The sequence below is a fragment of the Rhinichthys klamathensis genome, unplaced genomic scaffold, assembly GCF_029890125.1.
Source record: "Rhinichthys klamathensis goyatoka isolate OS25496 unplaced genomic scaffold, OSU_Roscu_1.1 h1tg000535l_1, whole genome shotgun sequence".
Lineage (NCBI taxonomy): Eukaryota > Metazoa > Chordata > Actinopteri > Cypriniformes > Leuciscidae > Rhinichthys > Rhinichthys klamathensis.
The window spans coordinates 94,749-119,483 of NW_026607011.1; the positions used below are offsets into that span (position 1 = coordinate 94,749).

General features: G+C 38.4%; 1 protein-coding gene across 1 annotated transcript in view; it reads right to left on the reverse strand.

Moving 5' to 3' along the window:
• The window catches only part of adam19a (ADAM metallopeptidase domain 19a), a 108,672-nt gene that overhangs the window by 52,100 nt on the left and 31,837 nt on the right, over window positions 1–24,735 (reverse strand). The window contains exon 3 of the mRNA XM_056238743.1: window positions 19,234–19,310. Coding sequence (XP_056094718.1) covers window positions 19,234–19,310 — 77 coding nt within the window. The remainder of the gene's footprint in view (window positions 1–19,233; window positions 19,311–24,735) is intronic.

The following is a 24,735-nucleotide window of genomic DNA, read 5'->3' on the forward strand; positions in this document are numbered from 1 at the left end:
CAGCCATAATAACTCTACAGGGATTGAAAAGCGCTTCATAAATGCCACAAACCCTCAGTGTACTGAACTTTTCCTTTGGTCAATCACCCTGTACTTTGAATTACCACCATTTAAAAGGTAAACACTTTTTACAGCATAGTGAGAAATGCACTCTATTTTTGTATTACAGTCAACAGACAAAACAAACATGCCTATTAGCAAAGCTCACATCCAGACATAATCACTAACTACTCAAAATCACTGCTCTGAGCTACACACTCATTACCTCTTCCACACTTAACCATGCTGTCACAGTGGCAAACATTGGAGGGTTCCGAGGGTGGGGGGGACACAAAGTTAATGTGATCAACAAGGCATGAGTCACATTGTTTTAGTTTATGTTGGGAACTACAGCGTAGGTATTGATCTAACACCTATTTTAACTGGCCAAATGCTAGTAACTATTAAAAGAACCTTCAGGCTAAAGCTCTGTGACATAAACAGCTCACTTAGACTTTAATCACCGATACTTCAGTGTTTTTTGTGCATTCGTGTTCAGAAAACTTTCACTTACTTTGATGTTTAAAATCCCCAGAATGAAATTATTTAGTTATTCTCAGACAGGTAAGCTTTGTTACTCAGAGCATTATACAGCATTATACAGTAATAGCTGTGTTTGCCAGAGGTGTAATCAGTTTAGCCTGAGAGGCAATAGTCAGTAATGTTCTTACCTGTATATCTGAGTTAAAGGAATGTTCTGGGTTCAAAACAAGTTACGCTCTATCAACAGCACTGTAGGTATAATATTGGGTACCAAAGAAAATAATTTGCCCCTCAGTTTAAATGTGAATCCAGTGTTTTTCCACTTCCACAAATGAAGTAAAAACCTGTTTATTTCTTGAAATATAAAGTTTTTTTGATGATTTCATTAAGTGAGAATACTTATAGGTGGATAACCGTCTTGGTACGCATTTACAACATAATTATTTACTTTGTGTAAACAGTGCTTTTCAGTGCAGTTACAGTATGTCATCATGACAACAAAGCTAAACTATTGGATATAATTTCATACAAAACCATTAAGCAAATCTTTGTAAAACTTGTCTGATAACAATATGTTTTGTGGCTTTTAAACAGGGTGTATTTTATGCAGTGACCCCATATTCTGTGATTTTTGCTTTAAAAAACAACAACAGAAAAAGTTTTTTGTGTGTTTGTGTGTGTGTGTGTGTGTGTGTGTGTGTGTGTGTGTGTGTGTGTGTGTGTGTGTGTGATAATCAACATGCTACAGATGCTGCTTGTCTGGCAGAGAACCCAAAACATTTCTAAAGAACATTATAGGCTATCATTTTTGATAGCTCAAACTATATTTCAATATTTGCCTATTTCAAAGGAATAGCTTGCAGTCAAGCAATGTGCATAATGATGCTGCAAGTTATATATATGGTTAAGTTCAACCACCAGAGTGTTATTAGGCAATAAGCTTTAATAGCAGTTTGTCCCATTTCAGAGATCCCATCAGAGTGTGAGGAATGAAGTGCATAATAATGTATTGGTCTTTATATTATATTATATTATATTATATTATATTATATTATATTATATTATATTATATTATATATTTATTTATACCAAGTTATGGCATGACAACCTAGATGGTGCGATAGGTCCTTAACTTAATTTAGTAACGATCACATCGTCATCTACATAGCGGAGCTGATTGGTTGCTGTTCCATCGGTGGCCAATGAGCTGTGACTCAACATTCAAACAAATACCAATAGTGTTGCTGTTAGCAGCCTGCAGCGTGCTTCAGAAACCCTCCACCTTCCCCAGCTCCACCTGTATAGATCTGCTACAGGGGTTAATTCATGTATGTTACATATGCAGCAGCAGCAGCAGCATGTCTTACATGCTCACAGCAATGTCTGTGAATGTATTGGCAGTAGCAAGTCTCAGTATTTGCTTTGCAGCAGCAGCAGCGTAGCAGATCTATTCCAATACAATACAATCGACAATACATTAACATTGCCATATCCATTACCATTACCATGCCTATCTCTCCGAGAGTTGTCATGACAGAAATGTATTTATTCGGTTACACTTTATTTTAAAGGGATAGTTCACTTTGAAATTAATTTCTGATATGTTTTAGCTTACCTCAAGGGCATCCAAGATGTAGGTGTCTTTGTTTCCGCAGTAGTTTCAATTTTGATATTTTTAGGTCAAACCGTTCTTGTCTGTCAGTCATATAATGCAGGTCTATGGTCACCACCTCAAAGAGCATGCACAGAGAAGTCCAAATTAAACATGATTTAATGACTCGTAAATGTAAGTACACATTGATGGCCTAAGACACGAAACGAGCGGTTTGTGTGAGAAAACGAACAGTATTTATATCGTTTTTACCTCTTGTAACCACAGCCACGTCCAAGTGATCTGAGGGCGCGGGCGCTTCGGTCTGTGCGTTACAAGAGGTAAAAATTATATAAATACTGTTCGTTTTCTCACACAAACCGCTCGTTTCGTGTCTTAGGCCATCAATGTGTACTTACATTTACGAGTCATTAAATCATGTTTAATTTGGACTTCTCTGTGCATGCTCTTTGAGGTGGTGACCATAGACCTGCATTATATGACTGACAGACAAGAACGGTTTGACCTAAAAATATCAAAATTGAAACTACTGCGAAAACAAAGACACCTACATCTTGGATGCCCTTGAGGTAAGCTAAAACATATCAAAAATTAATTTCAAAGTGAACTATCCCTTTAAGGTGACAGTTACATTGTACTTACTCAAATAAGTACTGAGTAATATTAATTAACTATATACTTACTAAAGAGTTACAGTACAGTTAGGGTAAGGGTTTGGTTTAGGGTTAGTTACTTGTAATTATGCATAATGTACTGTTATTACTACAGTAAGTACTAGTAACGTGTAACTACATAACCTTTCAATAAAATGTTACCATTTGTTCTGAAAAGAGAGATAAGCAATGAGATTTGAATTTGTGACTAATGTGATTGTAACAGTCTTCAAATCACCTGATCCCATGATTATTCATATTCAATGTTTTACTTGTGATAACTATGACCTAACTAAAGTGCTGCACTTAGCATCCATATTTCCATAAGAAACAAATTTAATCAGTGTGGCTGTGGAATCTAAAGTAGCCTTAATCCTTTATGCCCTTCATACAACCTACATACAAGTCAACTTGAGTTTTGTACATTCCTGATCTTAATTAAGGAGCACTGTGGGCAATATGTATCCATAGCTTTCAGAAATCCCATGAAAATGTGTACTCTGATTACTTGCCTAAAATGATGTTGCGCAAAAAACAAAGTGAGCAGACATCTGAGTGGACAAGCTGTGGCTAAAATGCTAAGTAATGGTTGAGAAAGGGACAATGCTAGTGGGATTCAGTTAATTTATTCTGTGAGAGAAACTTAAAGGGTCATATTTTGTAACCATTTAATTTTGTTTCTCCCCTGAGGTCCAATTAATGATAGTGAAGTTTTTTTCAGCAAAAAAGTTATGGCCTTCCCCCTGACCCTTAGAATTAAACAAGTTGCTGAACAAATTTAGAAAAAGATGTTCCCTTTCAACTCATGCTGCGCCGGAGATATGGACGCTATGGGAACACTTATAGTATAACGCTGATTTATATATATATATATATATATATATATATATATATATATATATATATATATATATATATTATATATATTAAAGAAATGGCAAGCAAACAGGGTTTTAAATAGTGTGTTCCTTCCTGCCCTCGCTATATCACACAATTTATGGTTTGTTTGTCTGGAAGAGGAGCATAGGGGGCCTACTGCTGAGGACACTCCGCTCCCGCCGGGCGCTCCCCGTAGTTTAGGCCCTGCTGAGTCGGCAGAGTGGCGGCTGAGATTGTGGGGATCGGAAATGGATCTAATGGAGGGGTTGGAGATAGGCTCTGCCATTTCTCTGCCCTCACCAGCTAGATCCAGCACCCACTCTCAGGGATCGGAAGCACGCTCTGCAGTGTTTTTCTGCCCAGAGTGAGGGCCCGGTGCTTCAGCTATCCAGCTTCAAGGAGGTGAATGTGCTGAGCATTGAGGCAGGAGACATTGAGGACTCACCACCTAATTCTCCTGCTTATGAGGAGCTGTAACTCATGCCGTGGCCAAACTGAATATTGACTGGCTGGCTGAGAGATCCAAAAAACAAGCTCGACGAGTGTTTTCTGTCTTCTTAAACACAACCTCCGCGTCAGGGCCTGCTGTTTTTTCCCGATCTCTACACAGAGGTGTCGAGGTTGTGGAGGAAAGCATTTTCGTGCGGTCGCGTCCACTTCACAAACTGGCGAACCAGATCCTCCTGTGGACTCAGGGAAAGCTGCTCTCCCTGAGAGAAGTGTATATCACTGGGCACCAAAATCATGGAGCGGCAAGTGTCGAGGCAAGTGCTGAGGCCCGGGGAATGGAGACTCCACCCCATGGTGGTGGAGTCGTTTTGGAGGGAGTACAGCCAGGCGGATTCGCATCTCAAGAAACGACACACTGTCCGCTTTCGTTCTCCCTCAGCTGGATGCCATGATGTAGACGTGGCCGAGGCTGCATCGGTACACCTTTCCCCGATTGCTCTGCTCCCGGGAGTTCTGGAGAGAGTCCACTGGGACAGGGTCCATCTGTTGTTAGTAGCCCGTTCTGGCCGCCCCGAGTATTGTTCTTGGACCTCATAATTCACTCCAGAGCTCTCTCCACGAGGAAACTATATGCCTTAAAGTGGAGAGTCTTCACTTCATGGTGCGGAAATCGCCAGCTGAACCCAGTTAACTGTATGGTTGGTACAGTGCTCGATTTCCTGCAGGTGGTTCTCCACAGGGTTATCTCCCTCCACTCTGGTGGCTATTGCTGCTTACCACACACCTTTGGATGTAAACACGCTGGTGTCACATTTCCTCTGTGGCGAGCAGGACGAGGAAAAGGGCCGTGGGGGAACGGCGCGAGCATCTCTCAAGGAGGAGCATATTTATATGTGGCAGCAATCGTCCATGAGGGGCTGCCGTCTTTAGTATTTGTTTATTTTATGATTATTAAAAGTTCTTTAAATGTTCGCCGGTTCGCACCTCCTTCTTCCCATAACAACTAACTTTACTACATCCTCCATGGTGCTGTGAGGCTGAGGCCTGCAAGCTGCACGAGGGAATGGCTGTCAGAGCTCATTCGATTAGGAGTATGACGGTGTGGCGAGTAGGACGAGGCTGAGAGGGCCGTGGGAGAACGGCGCGAGGCCGGTGACGTGATTAATAATGAGCGACACCTGCGCGGCGCACCGGTCTCGTATCTCTCAAGGAGGAGCGGAAGCATAAAGGGTGAGCGACGAAGGTGAAGGACGAGAGAGGGACAGACCTGAATTTATGTTGTGTTTCATTTTGTTATATGTGACAGCAGTCGTCCGTGAGGGACTGCTGTGTTTTACTTTCATTGTGTATTTGTTTCATTTATTGCATTAAAGTCTGTCGAATGTTCGCTGGTTCCCGCCTTTTTCCCATAACAACTGAACTGCATTACAGACAGCTTCAAAAGCCTTTTTGTCAGAGGTATCCATGCAAGATGTGTGTAATACGGCAGGCTGGTCCTCTCCGCACACATTTGCGAGGTTCTACGAACTAGACTTGAATCCTACACTGGGGTCCCAGGTGCTCATGTCTTAGTTGTGCTCACCATGATTCATACTAGAAAGGCACTTGTCCGGCGGAGTAGGTATAATCGTTCCCATGGTGTCGCTATCTCAGATGCAGCGTCTCATTCTCTTTTTTTAAGGAACCATGATTACAGTCATAACCTGAGACGTTTTTTGCAGTTTAGTTTCAATAAACCATCTTTGTGAGCTGGGAATGAAGGTTTCAATTCTCTTGATGTTTGATTTGTAGGATTAATATAGACATCAATGAGAGTAACTTATAAAACTTTGAAATGGCTTCAGCAAATATGCATAACACATTTATTGGAAAATTTATTCTACTTGTTTAACCAAGACAGAATAATTAAAAGGGGGGGAAGGGGAAATTAAATAATTTTATCCTGAGGAAACACTTTTAAAATTGAGCACAATAATACAAAAACGATGAGCTTTCTTTTAATTAATTTCAAAAGGTCCCTGTGGTCACAGAACCACTGAACTAAAACCATTCATTCTTTTTCTCAGAATGGAAGTCAAATCACCCGTTAGTAGTTTTGAGCAGGTAAACTCGGGCAGCCGCACAGTGGTCTGTGCAGCTCAATCAAGTGAAAGCTGAAAGGCGATTCATTTCTAAGGTGGAGTCCCAGTAGGCAAAAGATAGGGGAGAGGACGGGTGCATGATTTGAGACAGACGGCTTCCCGGCAGGAGTTATGTTGGTTATAAGAGGTGCACAGGCTAGAGTTGCTGGAGTTACAGCATTGCAGCAAAAAGCTTTACAACATTAGTTCTCTTTTTTATAGTAAAGAAAAAAAAAACTTTAACCTTCCTCACAGTGAACAATGCATACATCCGCTATAACCGACACACTCAGATTCAATGAAATTGCTAAAATGTGCTCTGATTCTAAATTTAAGCATTTAAATGGACTACATATTCATGTTTCTGCACATGCAATCTGATTACCAGCTTCTACATCGTATTGTGCAAAGGCTGGCTGCCAAATGTAAGCAAGTGCACATCCATCTGCTTCCTCCAACTAATGTAGCACATCCATCCTTTTGCTCCCACTGATGTAACACCCTCTAACAGTTATCTGACTGAATGAATAGCTGGCATGAGAAAATTTAAGACTGTTTAGGAATCAATCGCTGCAATTCCAAAGCCACAAGACAACAGCCATTTGTAGGTTGACTTCCTGAAGAGTGTAAACACTGTATCAATTTCTAGCTTAACCAATACTGGAGAATAACTGGAAGTGGCATTCTAAAAGTCCTGATATACAGCACTGCATCACTCCGTTTGTCTGTGTCTGCATGTTCCAGACAGTATGTCAGTATAAAGATCTTTCTATCCACATGTTTTTATGCAAATTTTGGGATATCGCATAAATAAACACTGAATGGAAACACTAAAATGCGCATAAATTCTAAAAATGCGTGTAAAACATATGCGCTGAATTGAGGTGGATAATTTTTTTTATCCGATAAGAAGGCATGCGCATAAACTACGATAAAAACACATTTACCAAATAAAACCCTTGATGAGCAACATAAAACTCACAAGACTTGATTAGATAAGTGTACTAACCAGCGGACCGATTTACATAGCTTCTCAAATGTTGTTTTGGTCATTCCCTCCCAGAACTGTCTAACACGATTGAGTTCCTGCACACTAGGCATCCACCTCCAAACGCAGGATAACCGGACAATGTTTTTTTGCATTTATTCAGCGCACTCTGAGATGCAAGTAATTTATGACCTATGAAAAAATGCCACAGTGGCTTCCCCTATTGTAGCAACCTTCCTTTTTATTAAAGATATTTTGTGGCAATTTCCCAGAAAGCGGCGATTTTGTTCTTTTGAACAAACAGGAAGGAAACTGTTCTTCAATTCAGACAGGAAAAAAGAAACAAGTAACTGTCTTCAGGAATAAGTCAGTGAATCATTCGCTCAAATCAGCCATTCCACATACTAGCACACTTTTTCTTCCATAGGAAGATATGGTAAAAAATAGTAACAGCAGTATGCTAGTATGCAGTTATGAATTCAGCCTTGTCTTTATAAATCATTGAATCATTCACTCAAGCGGTTAGTTCAAAAACACTGATTAATTTAGAAACAAAACAAGTGACTGTCTATATGGCTGTGTCTCATTTTGACGGCTGTAACCTTCGGAGGTCACATCTGTCAGTGGCATACGTTATTGAGGCAGTTTCATTTCAGAAAAACAACCATTTTAAAAAAGGTGTAATGACAGGCTTGATGGCGTACACGGCCAACAAATATGACCTCCGGAGGGCACAGCCTTCAAATTAAAAGACATATCTTATGAGTGAATTAATGAATAAATTATTGATTCATTCAAAACACTGATTCAATCAGGAACAAAACAAGTTAGGCCCTGTCCCAAATGGAACCCTGAGCCCCTGAGCCAATTCGATGACTGTCCAAATGAGTGAGTCATTAAATCATTCACTCAACCAAAACTGAAAACCAGACATTGTTACTGTGTGTTGTACAGGGATGCAGGATTGTTATAGCCAATTTAATGTTTCATGTTGTTGTTGTTGTTTTTTTCATTATAAAAGAGCATTGGTGACTGTGACTAGGGCTTTTTTGTTGTGGACTTCAAACATCCAAGCGTGATGAGCGTCAGTATTGTAGTCCGTGTGTTATCTTGTCCTTTTCCTGCCTTTAATGATAAGGATGTTGATGTTGATTGCTCAATCATATAGTAGACAAATTAAAGAGAGAGAAAAATCAAAGGAAGCTGTGCTGGTCCAATTCTCCTTCTGGACATGAGACAGAGAGGAAACGCTCACCACAGCAACTTATAAAGAAACAACTGTGAGGGTTTGCAGTGAAGGAGGCACTGAGCACAGGCAGAGATAAGTGTGTGAGTGTGTGTCTTATTACACTTCTATTTTCAGCCACCAGAGTCTGGGATAACTGTCCAGTGGACTTCGCCTTAGATTAATGTGCTTGTTTTATGCACAGCTGGGTTGGAGGAACAAAAGGAATTGGACTTGTCTGAGTGTGTGTGTGTGTGTGTGTGTGTTTGTGTTTCTCTGAGGGAAAACAGGTGCAATTCAGCAATCAGCAGTAGAAAGAAATTACTCATAGCTCTTAGTTGAAAGGCTTACTTGAACAATCTTTAATCAAAAAAGAAAAAGAAAAAGAAAAATGAGGCCATCTCAGGAGCAAAAGCCAGCTTATGACCACACATCTTTCCTAAACACATAATGAAGAAATTTGATTTAAAATAGAAATCTTTTGTAACAGTTTAAAAGTAATGTAGGCCTACTATAATTTGATTACATTTAATGCAAGTGTAAAATGTCTATAACAGGCATTTGCTCATTTCCTGCCTTTTTCAAAGCACACCTTTTTTTTTTTTTTTTTTTTTGCTTGGTTTCTAAGAGTAAAAACAGGTGTGTGCAGGATGTTTGTTTGATGAATGTGAATAAGTGTGAAACTCGGTTAGCAAAACATGAAACCTTATATGCCACTAAAGGTTCACCACAACCCAGGATGTGTAACCGATTCACAGCGGTTTGCGCAGACTAAAGTATGATGCTAATAGGCGATGAAGTGTAAAATTTCCAGGCAGCATCACTATTATTATCACTCAAATGTAGATTATTTAGTGTACAACCAAACCCTCTTCATAAGTGTTAAACATGACTAATCCCACACATTTTGACCTATGGACATGAATGACACCTTAAAATGTGTGTCTTGTTGATTAGAGGTGTTTAATACTATTAACACACTTACAAATTTCACCAGGAAAAACATTCATAGACTTACACAGAAGGTGGGACGTGAGTCATATTTAGAAAGGAGAATATTATAAAGAACTAGGTTGGCCAGAACACCCCCTGACAACACCCTAACGTCCCATAACAGCAACAAATACAAACAGTTTGAATCTTTGGAACCACAGCGCAACGGCCTGGCAACCACCCAATGGCAGCAGGTATTAAAAAAAGGGGTGGGGGGGGGGGGGGGGGGGGGGGGGGGGGGTTGAGGGGGGGTTTTCAAGGTTACTCAGATTGTGAAAGGCTGACAAAGCAGCTATAGCTCAGCTTATTTTACTTTTAAAACAAGAAGAGGCAGACTTCTTACAGTACAGTTTTAAGACAGGAAAGTGTGACGAGCTCTTTGAGTGTTTAAAATATTAAACAGAAGCTTATCAAATAGCATACCAGCATCTCTCATAACAGCTGTTCGGCTATATTACAAAATCACATTTCCTTCTGGTCCTTATGATCCAAAACACTGTAAATTGTCAAAGAGATTCACAACTACCATCTGATAGCACCAGGCTATCAATGCATGTCATAGTTTTGCTCAAGGTCAATATGGTGTGACATATCAGGTCTCAATGGTATGTATTCTGCAGTCTGCAACTGCTAGTATGTCCTTCCTGTCTGGAAAACTGAAGGTGTTTACAGTTTTTAAAAACGCTGAACTCAAAGTGTGGCAGAGAGAAGAGCTGAGCTCACAGCACTGGGGAGTCGACTGCATCGTGTTTTATTGTTCAAATGAGAGGGATGAGACTTTTACAAACAACGTGAAGCCGATCAGGTAGTGAACAGTCAAGAGCAGGAGTTGAAAATAAGAGAACTGTGGACCAAATCATTTCTCATCAATTAATATAATTAAAAATAAACATTTTACTGCTGACAGAAAACAAGAGACTAACTGATTGTCATGACAACGGACAGCCACCTCTGGCACCATGTCTATACTGAAGTAAGCAGCATGTTGCAACTCAACAAAACTAGATCACTCCAATTATAATCAATGGAGTTGCCTGCTAAGCCACTTCATTTTCCTCTGTGTGACTTGAGTAAAAATGTCAAATGTTAAAAATATTATATTTGAAAAATGTTATTATTTTTGAAATGTCTTTTATTTTATAATCATCTTTTTTTTAATCATATTTTGTTTCTATCTATATGCAGGCAATACTAATGTGTATATAATGTGTTTTGCTCCTCTAAAATGGTCCATGAAGACTGAAATACTAATGAATTTCCACTGAATTATGAAGAATTATGTACCCATTCAAAAAAACGGTAATATTTTACACTAAGGTTCCATGTGTTTATGTTAGTTAACTACATTAGTTGACATGAACTAACAGTGAAAACTACGTCTAAAACATTTATTAATCTAAGTTCATATTAATTTTAACATTTACATATAATTCAAATCAAAAGTTGTATCTGTTATTATTATTTAATGGTCCCAATAATTAACATTATCTAACATGAACCAACAATGAAAAGTTGTATTTTACAACAACAGGTTAACAAAGATTAATAAATTCTGTAAAAGATTTAACTAATGAGACATTAGTGTTACCGAAATAACTTCTTAATGTAACAATTATAATGTTTTTTACAGTGTATTTTGTCGAAGACGGCTTTTTATTTCTCGAAAAGTACTTTTGTAGCCAACTTGAAAGTTTACATTAAATGGTTAGTTCACCCAAAAAATTTAAATTTAATTACTCGCCCCTATGTCGTTCCAAACTCGCAAGACTTTCGTTCATCTTCGGAACGCAAATGAATGTCTGATGAAATATGAGAGCTTTCTGTCCCTCCGTTGACAGACTACACAACTACCTCTTCAAAAAGTTGTTTAAGTGTGTTAAAACTTTACTCTCATTTGAAGGTTTTTTGGGGACAAAGTACACAAAATAAGTCAGCTGTGTGTGTGGACAAGAGCCAGAGAGAGAGACCGTGGCCCATTGACCTACTGAGGGCACAAAATTCCTTGCCCTTTTAAAGCGGCACCATCTGTTACCAATCACCTCAAACCAGCAGTATACTGTACACTAGACAGAGAGAGAGAGAGAGAGAGAGAGAGAGAGAGAGAGAGAGAGAGAGAGAGAGAGAGAGAGAGAGAGAGAGAGGGAGGGAAAACAAAGGAAATGGGGGATGGGTGCAGAGAGGAGGCAACAAAGATCATCTGAGAATGTGCAAGCGAGAGAAAGTGAAGACTGAGAAAGAAAAAAATAATATATCCTCCATTGTGTACATTTGTCTGCAGTTTAGTGACTCAAGATGTGGCATTATATATATTTTGGGGGAAGTTGAAGGCTATAACTATTTCAATGCTGACAATAAATGACAGACTCAACTGTATGTTATGCTAATACAAACGTACTTGCTGTTCCCCTATAAGGACCGTACCTCAACAAAGCACTGCTGACACCTCTCACACAAGATCTGCCAAAAATGAACTACCGGTAAGTTTCAGGAAGAGAATCTTTGGTAACTGTTGTACTGATGGCATTTAAGTCCGAAACTCATACACAAGTACGGAAATGCAAATAGGAATGCTTGGTCAACGCATGGCTCTGCTTTACATAATTAAAGGGACAGTTCACCCTTAAAATGAAGATTCAGTCATCAGTTAAATCACCACTACTTAAATACTGGTCTTTATCTCACACATCGACAAAAAGCACTAATTTGATTGAAAGTTCAGCACTAAGACATCCATGAGTTTGGAATCACTATACTTTCTGACACTATATCATGGGACTAAATATTGTCAGGAAAAAAACTTTACTCCAACACAGCTGTGTAAAGTTGACAGCCCTGCATCTCATTCCGTTTCAAAATCGGAGTCGCTCTCAATATCAAACTGTTATTTCCACCAGCTTGTTCCTGCTACATGTCACAGTCACATTAAATATGGCAATAACAACAATATTTCCACTATAATCAGTGAGCATCACGAGTGCTCATCTCTGAACTGAACGCAAATATGGAATCATCACTCTCAGTGATATTTTCAGCGAAGACTGAAGAGGGAAGGCTTACTTAATCTTGAGGATGCACGAGAGAGCAGATTACACAAACACTGGCTGCTTGTCAGGAAGAGAACAAAACAAGCCTTCTACAGATGGGACTGCAGGGCAGAGAGTCTGAGAAATGCATCAGGGTGAATCAGAGTTAGTTAGCATGTGACCGTTCTCGCTGCTGCAGATGGCATTCATAAATGCATAATCACATCATGCACAATTTAGCTCTGTGTCTAATTGCAAAAGAATGTTAGGCTCTTACGAGAAGTTGTTTTTCTAAGAATTGCACTGCTAAATGCAGTTCTGGTTAGCACCTATATGCAAGCAGAAGCTGCAATATCCTTTTTTCAAGGTGTAGCTTCTTTGGTGAAAGAGTAGACGTATGTTTTTAAGGCCTGGTTTCACAGAGAGGGCTTAGATTAAGCCAGGATTAGGCCTTAGTTAAAGGACAAGTTCGGTATTTTACACTTAAAGCCCTGTTTTAAGATCGTTTCTTATGAAATAGAACGGTTAAGATTGAGGTGGTGCTATAGAAACTGAAAATTCTCGGGCCAGCAGCATGTGTCCAAAGTTCAATCTTAACCGTTCTATTTCATCAGAAACGATCTTAAACCAGGGCTTTAAGTGTAAAATACCAAACTTGTCCTTTAAATTAGGACATTTAAGAAGCTTTTTTAAACGTGCCTTAGAAAAAAAAAACATTACTGGTGTGCATCTTGAGACAAAACAATGGCACTGACACATTTTAAGATATGTCAATCTAAGTTGTTTTCAGTAAAACAGCTCAAAGCTTGTCTGTGAAACCGGTCATAAATGTTTTATAGAGACTTATAAAACCTTACCCTTAGGGCCTGTACTTAAGAAGAAAAAAAAAAAGAAAAAAAAATTATATATATACTGTATATAGGCCTAATATATAGTATATTATTTATCCTTTCAAATGATGAGTGTATGAAGCAGGATGACAATAAAGCACATATTGATTATTTAAGTATTATTTTATAAATTGCTTGACATACAGATTCTATGTTTGAATTTTTGTAAACTTTGTTTTAAAAAGCATTTTATAATTTGTTTTAACAAACATGTATTACAAAATGTAAACACTCTCATTGTAAGATTTGCAGTACTAAACTGTGGCAGGGTTTCTTCATTATTTGCATGCTGAATTGTGATTTACACTTTTGCACTGCAAAGACTGTTGTGTTGTTTGTCGCTTCTCATACTGAGTGTCATGACAACAGTGAAGTGCTTCTGATACAGCATTTCATTTGCACAGAACTAAAGGCTAAAACTTGAACCTTAGCACTATTCGTCTGCTGCATTTCAAGCATTGATATGTCCTTTTGTTTTATTATTATTAGTAGTAGTAGTAGTAGTAGTCGCAGTAAAGCTGTTCATTTAACACATTCATTTTGTAAATAATTGTATAATAAAATAATCTATATATAAATGTAAAGGGATTTTTCTACCAGAAAATTTTCTTGGACCAATTCAAGCTTGAAATACCACCTAAAGCAAAGCATCTGCAGTAATTTTTTTTTACTTTGTTCAAAATGTACACAATTTCAAAAACCAGTCAATATATCATCAATCCTTCTTCCAAAACGACTTTTTGTCTTACCCTGATTCACTATGGTAAGCCTATTAAGTGTTTAGGTTACGCTTTATTTTAAGGTGACAGTTACATTGCACTTACTCAAATAAGTGGGTAGTATTAATTAACTACATGTACTTATTATAGAGTTATGCTTAGGGTTAGGGTTTGGTTTAGGGTTAGTTACTTGTAATTATGCATAATTTACTGTTATTACTATAGTAAGTACATGTAGTAACGTATAACTATGTCACCTTAAAATAAAGTGTTACCAGTGTTTATATTTTAGACCTAGTGGTATGGTTTTCGCAGGAAATTGCATACATATGTCAATCGCCCGTGTGTGTCTTGTCATACCAGTAAATACAGAAAAGTTTCTCCGGCTTCTTTGACACATGTACGGTGTGGGAGTGGCATAGGTTAGTTGTCACAAGGAGTGAGAAAGGTTGATATGAAGCACGCTAAATCTCAAACCTCTGGGAAATCACCCGTCTTTAAAAACAGAGGAGAACAAGAGGAGAGTCTGCTGGCAAAAAGAGACTGCGGAAGAACTTGTAATAAAACGACAATCCACATTGGTTTGGCTTTTTGGAGATGGCGAGAACCAAAACACCATGATAATAAAGCAGAACTAAACATAACATAACCGACCGTTAAACTCAGCAGGTGAATAAGGTATGAACAGATAAATTGCCATATGAAGCTGTTGATTGTAAAGCATTGAGAAGTGTCCTTTCATTATGGGTTATTTTAGCACTGTGCTGGAATTTATTCTCAAGGAAGTACCATGTTTATTAATGGGTATAGATACACTAACGTCTTCAGCTTGTCAGCTTGAGATCCTTCCTATAACTGGTTATATCTCTTAAGCCTAGTGGTGAATGTTTTATGAGCTGTATAATATTCATTTGCACAGTCATACAGAGCCGAAGCACAACCAAAACAATGTTCTTCCACAAAATGTATGAATGTTTTTGCTAGAAGGCCACAATTTACATAGTGTACCTTTTAAATGTTTTTTTTTTTAATCTTAAAATTGTAGCACTTTGGTACGAGGCTGTGAAAACAGTGACATGTGACACAACGGCTAAGACGTGCATGGCATTTGTACGAAAAAAAAGAGCAGACTGAATGCAAGAAAGTATCCTGCGTTAATGGGCAAACTGCATCTTCTTTTTCTTCTTCTTCTTTGGATTGCTGTGGACTGTGGTTAAATGATATGAAAATAAAACAATCAATATATTGACTTTATAATATAAGCCACCAATGCCTTAAATTATATCCATTTGGGGGCTTTTCACAACTAATAATATATGTGATTCATTTGATTCATTAATAAGCATGCAGTAAGATGTTACTAATTCGATGAAAAAATTCATTCGATTGACAGCCCTAACCATTAGTGATACCATGACACCTCTGGCAAGGTTTTAAAAGTTCATGAGTTAGACTGTGTTGAATTATACACACAGCTGTTGGCTTAATCCTGAACATGTGCTGCAATTCCATAAAAAAATATTTAAAATATCATATCCTCAGGGATGAATACATTAAAATATTCATAATAAAATATGTAGGTCAATCACTTCAGCTCTAATGGGAAATGAGGTTCGGATCTTTGGAGTTCAACTGCCAATGGAGCTAAACCACAACCACCTGTTAGGACTCTTCTTTTCATCCCCTTTCGTATTCTTTTCATCCCCCTATCCTCTGTCTCCTTATCACCACTCTCCATGCCCTAAACCCCTCTTGTCCTCCATGCTTCTTTATCCCTTCTCCTTCACACCATCAGTTTATATTTCTCAAATACGTTCCAACTCTCTTACACGCCCTCCAATCACATTCTTTCCTTTTAGATTTTCTCTCTCTCATATTAAGAAATATAAACTCTATTAATCTCCTTCACCCTCGATACACCACGATCTCCTCCTCTCTCTCTCTAAAACTCTAAAACGCAACCTTTTCACAAACCACTTGACCTTAAAAGAAACCCACAGACTACTCCACAATGCCCTCGCTAGAAATGAGATGGCTAACAATCACTGTAGTACCTTAAAATACCAAATGTTAAAGGACAAACTTCTGCATAATTCCGTTTAAAATTTAATTAAAATATGTGGTAAGATCCTCCCCAAAAGAGATTAAAACTCATTACTCCAGGTAATAAACACTGCCTAAAGCATGCCCATCATTTGCCCGTATCTGCTCATTCACTCTCTTTCTGATTCACTCTCTTTAAACTGTCTATCAGCCTTTTCAATTAAATACCAGCTCAGATGCAAACACACACAAACATGCTCATTTACATCACAAATAACTTGGCTATGAATAAAATGCCAAAACCAAGCACGTATTAGGAATTGTGTGAGAGAAAAACACACACACACACACACACACACACACACACACACACACACACACACACACACACACACACACACACACACACACACACACACACACACACACAACGCTGTACCTATTTCTTATTGTCATTTGCAGAATGAGAGCCTCTTGCATTGTTATTCTCATGGAAAGAAAAGATGTGGGATAGACAGACTCACTGTATGGAAAACACAATGGAGCTATTCAAGAACTATTTAAGTTATGTCTACATTTTCACTTAGAAAACTGCTTCCATAAAAGGAAAATATATGCCTAGAGGTTTTCTAAAGGTTTTTATGGCCACATGATGCAACACAGCCATAGGAACAGTGACCCTAAACCCCAGTTGTCAGAGGTCAGAATGCCAGTCTAAAGTTAAACGATGATCTTATCTTTTAAAATGAGTTCATGGTTAAACTAACAACATTGCCTATGGCAATTATTTTCTTCTGTTTTTTCAACTTCTTTTTCAAGTGGCTGGTGTATTAGAGCTGCATAATGAATAATCACATCCATGATTATGGATCATTTGAATCTAACTGCATTGCATTATTTTGTATTTTCTTGTATGTGTTTTTTTTTTTCTTTTTTTTTGCAGAGGTTGAGAATTTAAACCAATCACAGACATTTCTGTTGTGTTAATAAATGCAATCCTTTAAAACTACCAGTAACTACAACCAATCCTAAACAATATTAAAACAGTTTCATCCAGGTTAAAACTGTTTTGCTACACTTCCATTTGCTGTGGTACACAAAAATGAGTGCTTTAGAAACACTACCTGACGCCAAAAAGAAGCTTCAAAACAGAAAGCACTGTTAGTAATTTGAATTTATTTTCTGGTTTGCTATTTAGATTGTACTCTCTTGGAATGTAGACGGTGGAATGTGGTAAAATAACTACAGATGTCTTTAAAAAAAAATTTTTTTAAAGCATGTTGAATTGCAGTAATTGAAATAAAATGCATTGCATTAGGAGTCCTGGCATTTTAATGCTTTGTCAGGGCTTATATTTTTGGGAGCTAAAATTCAACATGATTGTATGTTTAAGCTGTGAATATTTCAAATTAAACTTTCTATACACAATTTCATTATTATTACTTTCCTTATTATACTAATTTACATTATTATTACAAATTTAATAATCCATATTCACCTTCCAGTTTTTAAAAAAAATTAAATATCACCTTTAACCCTCTGAGCCCGAAGAACGCGCTGGCTTTTTTTGAACAATATACACTATTTATTTGTTTCTATCTCGGGATGATATTACACCAGCTCCAGTTCAGGAAACTGCAATTTGGAATTGGAATCTGGAAAAAGGCCGAAAGATTTCCCCCATAGATTTTGCAAAAAATTCAAGCTGGTCGTGTGTATTGTCACATTGACAGACAGCTGCTTAGTTTGAAGGTGATTTATCTGTGAGCTGTGCTTCATACATCACTACACTACTGACAATAGAAAATGTATGCTTTTTGCCCATGACATTTTACCAGAATTTCACCTGAACACTAAAATGCATAGACACATTGTTAATAACAATTCAATGCACTGTCAACAGCATTGTTGATTATAATGGCATCTTTTGCAAGATACAACAGCGTTGTTACTACTAACATAGTCAATGTGAGGTTGTCTTGATTTACTGAAGCATAACCAGCAAAAACACAATTCAGGGACACAGATCTCTGCTTGCTAAGACATTCAGTTGCCATACACAAAATACGTATTTTATATTATATAAATTCTATAATCGTTCTGCCCTATAGTGTATAGAAAAACAGGTGTGCTTCTTTGGAAATGGCCCTTTTCACAAAGCAGACACCCCTTGCCCTTCCCTTTGAGAATAACCTTTTAGTTTCTGTATGCACTGCTTCCTGTTGTGTGTTGAAAGCACTCCACTGCAAGAGATGCAATGTAAAGAAGCAATTAGACAAATGGCATATACACAAATGGTAATGCACCTTCCTTTATCCATTTCAAGAAAACCTTAGTCTATAGATTGAGTGAATTAATTAAAAAGTCCTCAAGCTATCCTCCATTTCCTGGATCCATTACAATGCGGCTGTGATCTAGATTCTATACAAGTCCTCTCTCTATCCCCTGACTTTCCTCATTTTCTTCACTCCGACCTGCTTGGAGAGTACTTTGTCTTGTAAAAACTCCAAAAAAGACTGTGGGACAGCTTTGAGGGTTTCTTCGGGCCTCGAAAATACTCAGGAAGTCAGGCTGCTCTGTGTTTATGTGTGTCAGTGTGTGTGTGTGTGTGTGTCCTTTCTTCTGACCTACATTTGGAAAACCAGACTGGGAATGTTAGGTTCATATGTGGTTAAAATAAACATTAACTATGCCAAGTAACAATAATTTGGTCCTGCAATTTCTGAGGAGGAAAAGGCAATCCATCCCCAAAGGTTTCCAGTACAGTCAGACTCAGACTATGACTCCATGGCATTGGTTCATCTCAGCATTTGGCAGAACAATCAGAGGGTGATAGAGATACCTGTTCCCTTTTCCAGAAGATCTGTGGCTCAAGTAATTATTCAACTGTCTAAACTCCAGCACACATCCTGGAGCCATTTTACCATTTACAGATACATTCAGCACCACTCCCACATCTTCACCTTATTAGCTAGATCTAGATATTCTATTCTATTGGATATGTATTCAACAAAGCAATTTGAAAATCTTTCAGCAGTACATTAATCAGATCTGCAATCAGATAATTTTTTTCTTCAATTATGTGTTTGAGTTAGTCATGTCAAGAGGTTACTTACTGATTCTTTTCAACTTGTAGAACCAATTTCAAGTCCTGGGCTGAGACCAGAATCTCCCCCCTCTCTGGGAACTGGTCCTGATGAGCAGAAAATTACAGACTCAGGTCAGGAATTCTTAATTTTTATTATTTAAGAAATTATTTCTTGTATGCAGCAAGAAGGCATGAAATTGATCAAAAGTGGCAGTAAAGACATTTACATAGTTACGAAGGTTTTGTATTTCAAATAAATGCTGTTCTTCCGAATGTCCTATTCATCAAAGTATCCTGAAAAAAACGGTTTCCACAAAAATATTAAAGTGACACAACTGTTTTCAACATTGATAATAATCAACCCATTCTCACTCCCAAATAGTCAAAAACTGAAGCATGGTCAAGTGCCTTCCGTGTCACAATTAAGACGCTAAAGGTACCCCTAGGCGTCACAGTTTCGACGAACAAGGAACTCCATTGATTTAATTTGTTTGATTTATGCGTCAGATCAAGACACATTTATTTTCTTTGCATTTGCATATTATGAATATACATACTTCTATATTTTAGAGCAACTAAACCCACTCCTACCCTAAACCTACCCACTTCTCAACGATATAAAATAAAAGTAAAGTCAAAAGTATTGCAAAAACTGACCAAAAACAGTATAAAAGTATTACAAATAACTCATGTTGCATTCTAAGTCTTCTGAAGCTATACAATATCTTTTTGTGAGGAACAGAGTTGATCTTAATGTTTTAATCGCTGAAAATAGTCCTGCTCCATGAACGCATGCAGTCATATCTCATTAAAAAGATACACCTCTTTACCCTCTTTAGCATGACACAATCGGTCACGAGACACACGACAGCCGCTGCTATTTCACAATCAAAGCTGACGTAATGATGCAATTGGCCATGAGACACATGGCAGCCAATGATATTTCACAATTAAAGCTGACGTAACACTTCCTCAGGCAGCAATTTTTAAATGTGTGCACAGGATGTACGCGGATGGAGATGGTGATCGCTTTTAAGTCTGTTCTTCACACAAATCATCGTTTGGACTCGGAGCACTTGGAATATTTGTTTTTGACTGAAGAGTCCAAAAAAAAGTCAAAGGGGGAGTGGAGGGTGGGAGGAGCCAAGGGGGAGCCTGGAGCTGGAGGAGCCAGATGTTGGTCCAGAGACCAACCATGACGAGGCCGATGGAGACGCCACTGGAGATGGAGACCCAGGTACAGCTGACACGCCGAAGAGCCCACACGACACTGCTGGAACTAGAGATCGAGGTAGAGCCGCAGCGGCGAGCATCCGAGGTGTAACACGGGAACCTGAAGACTGAGGCGAAGTCGGTGGGACTGAGGACGAAGGCGGAGCCAGGGGGAAGGCAGAGCCAGATGGAACCGATGGTGATGGTAGGACTACGTACGGCATTGGGGGGGGGGGGGGGGGGGGACTCTGTGACACTTCTATATTAGCGCTAAGAAAAAATACACATACTTTATTTTACAAATGTGAAGGAGGATAAAATACTGTCAAATAAGTATAGGTATGATTCAATTGGTTTCAGGCCCTAGTTGAAGTTCTCTATCTTTTGTATGTGGGACTTTTATGTTTGGTGCAGAAACATCCTGTAGTTGGCAAAATGGACTTTTATTTTGACAGGAGAGCACCTTGGAAGAGGAAGGCCTTGTTTAGTAGAAAAGGTCAAACCAGGTTTTGGCAAAACAGCATGCATGTTAGGTGATCCTGTTTGAACCAAACAGGAGTGCGTTTCCTGAAAGCATCGTTATCCAACTATGATCGCAATTTCCATTGAACTCTATTGGTAACGACGGAACTTGCGACCATAGTTGGCTAACGATGCTTTCGGGAAACGCACCCCAGATTGGTGTTTTTTAGCCTTCTCCTTTGAAGTCGTTTATGGATTAATTACCCATCAAGGTTCAAGAGAAGACTTGGGGTTTTTGCTATTTTTGCTATTTCATCACGTTTGGAGGACTATTAGCACTTTTCCTGGACATTTTGAATCATTTTTTGGGCTCAAGGCCTAAGGCTTCACACATCAGGACAATACTTCTCACGAATGGACTATTTGATCAAGGACTCTCGGATAAGTGTTAATTTTTCTGATTTGACTATTGAGTTATCAATATACTTTGTTGGTTAACCTGCTTAGGCCTATCTTTGTCTGATTTCAAGCATTGATACAGTTTTTTCCATTATTAATTCATGCCTTGTGAGTGCCCTGAACTTTTAAGTGTCTTCTGATTTACTTAAGTTGCAAGCCAAGTTTGTTACAGATGTCTGGCACGCAAGCTGGATAAAGTCCAGAGTGTGTTCTTCCAGCGGACGGTATATGCACAATATACATGTAACAGTATCTGCCTGTTATATCCTGTGTTTTATATTATATAATACACAAATGACTAGGCTTAGGGGTGGGGTTGGGTTTGCTGCTCAAGTTACATTTCTTATTATTGCCACCCATTCTCACTCCCAAGGTGTCAAAAACTGAAGCACGGTCAAGTGCCTTCCACGTCACAATTAAGACGTTAAAGGTACCCCTAGGCATCACGGTATCGACGAGCAGGGAACTCCATTGATTTAAATAAGAAACCTTTGGCGTCAGACGCGTTGGACATGGGAATGTTATCGTCATGATGAAATTATATATTGGGTTATAATTTTGCCATTATGAAAGACAGCAGTAATGGCTGCTGAAAATTCGATAATATTAACTGTGTAATTACATGTTTGTAATAATATGCTGACTTAAAACCCTCTAAGCGTTATGATTTAGAGATATTTTCAGTGAAGATTTTAAAGCTTCAATAATATGGAAGTCAAATCCTCAGTAAAGAGCTCTTTCCAAAAACCATGTCATTCAAAATAACTGTAGTGTTTTTTACTAAATAAGTTTAATAAGTTGCTCTTTTTTTTAATCAGCTGCACACTTAAAGCCTGCCATAAAGGAAAGACATTGTGTTGAAGCCAAGGGGCCAGAGCTAGTGTTTAGCATGTGTTTACTCTGCATGCCCTGCTTGTGGTTAGCTGTGCTAGCAGATAAAACGGGTAGGAGTCTGAAGACTTTGATCCTCCATGTAAACCCTTTCCAAAAAGTCAGACATCAGTAGACATGAACTCCTCCCTCCAGCCATCAAAAGTCCTGCGATACAAATGGAAAATTTCTTAGTCCAGAGGCAACCCAAGTCAGTAAGATGTGCAATAGACCTTGGGGAGAATGTTGTATAAACAGTACCCCTATAGGGACCACACATGAAATGACTGGAGCAGCAGAGAATAGTGATGATTCCAAATGTGAAACATCTTGCTGCTAGCAAATTCTGAGAAAGTAATTTGATGGTGGCAGTGTTTGTGAATTATTACTATCCTGCTTGCTATTGCTCATATAGGAAGATGGAAGATGATAAAACCAGCAAAAGAAGAAAAATAAGCAATTAGACTTACAACAAAGGAGGTACTCAAGATATATCTAGGGACAGGAGAGACCAAAATACCCAAGAAACCACATGACCCGAGAAACTTTTGCACAGCCAACCCACCACTAATATTTTAAATTTGTTGCATAGCAACAACCTGGGATCCACCCACAACTTTTGCATGGGCAAGAACCACTAATATATTTATAAAATGTAGCAATCACATAGCAACACCATTAGCAATCACATAGCAACACCCTGCCATCACCCCAACTCCCTATAAACTTTTGCACAGGCAAGTGCCACTCCTCATCAAATGTAGGAGCCACATAGCAGCCACAAAAAACTCCCTGGCAACCCCTATCACACCCTAGCAACTTTTGCTTGGGAAAGACTCACATTTCCATACAAAAAATGTAGAATCCACATAGCAATGTCCTGGGAACCACAGACAACATTTGCACTCGTATTTTCTGTCGAAAATGTAGCAACACCCTTAGAAACTGCATAGTAATGCCCTGACAACCACCCACATCACCTTGGTGACTTTTACTCTAGCTAGCGGCACTTACATTTTCCTCAAACAAATGTAATGCAACAAGTATTGGAACATAAAGCCATATTTTCTATGTGAAGAGAGGAAATGCATTAGAAACCACAGGACTACACATATAGACATCTGTCAGAATGTTCTAGGTTGAGGGAGAGTTTTACTCCATGGGATGAAGGAAGACGAGATGAGGAGGTTTAAAACAATCACATCTTACAAATCAAAAGGTTGAGATGTAAGAAATGAGGAGTTGCGGAGGGGGTCACTTTTCCTAAACATGCAAGAGCTTCATGCCACCAGGGCCGGATTTATACATAGGTATTCTAGGCAGGTGCCTATGCTCGCAATACAAATAATTAGTAAATCTTATTATTACTAAACCTCATAACTCCATTGGCTCCTCAAACTGTGGGTAAAACCTCATAACTCCACTACCTTCTTGAATCTTGAATGAAGTGCCACACACAGTTTTGACCGTCTCTGCTTGCTTGCAATGCAAAGGTAAATAAATAACTAGTTCTTTGAATAAGAACAGCATTTTCTTTATTCAAGAAATCCGTCTCTTTACCGTCGAATAATCAGAGTGCAACAGTTTGGTTTCCAGAAGTAAAAACTTGATTTTGATTTTGAATGATAATTTATAAACCCTTAAAGATGAGGTTTTTAATCCATGGTATTTGCTTCCGCTGAAGCCATCAACCCGGATTATTTCAGCTTATTTTTTAAAATAACCGTGTTTAACAGTGGAATTCCTGGTGAAAAACGACATGATGCTGTACAGAAAATGACACCAATCAGAGAGTCGAAAAAGCAACACGGTCCAAAATAGCTCCGTATGGCGTAATCGAGTCATCGCTCTCAAAATACTGAAATGTTGCATATTTTGCAATAAACTTAAAATACGTTGTTTTTTTATACATTTGTAAACGAGTAGTTATATTTATCCATAGTTTTTAATTTGATTATGCTGTTCGCAGTGCTTCATGGGCTTGTGGTTCTTTCCCTCACTAAAACCGTTAAGTACACAGTCTTGTACATTTGTCATTCTGTCCGATTTTCAAAAACTTTTTTGCTTCAAATTAAAAATTGCAGTGTTGTAATTCACCTCGTAGCCTATTTGCTTGGTTCATGACTTATAACTGAAATATGGGAGAGAAAAAAAGAAAACCAGCAGCGCTGAAAAAGTGTGAGGGCATTGTTGCATTCTATTGCCAATACTGTCTTAAATAGCCCGCTCGTAGCTCTTCATATTTTTATAACATGAAATTTTGGCCAAATGGCCAAAAAAATGTCTTTTGCCTGTCACAATATGAGGTAAATCCAGCCCTGCATGCCGCTGTGAGACAGGTCAAGGGACGAAAGAAGATGTCAGAGGACAGCGGGAGAAATTGATGTTAGAAAAGGGGAGATATAAAGATGAAGAAACAAAAACAAAACTGCTTGGAAGTGATTGTACAGAAGTGTAGATGACAGAAGTTGTCGTAATGTTCTGTGTGAAGTCCCGTAAGTAATGCTGTTGGAATTCAGATCCCCAG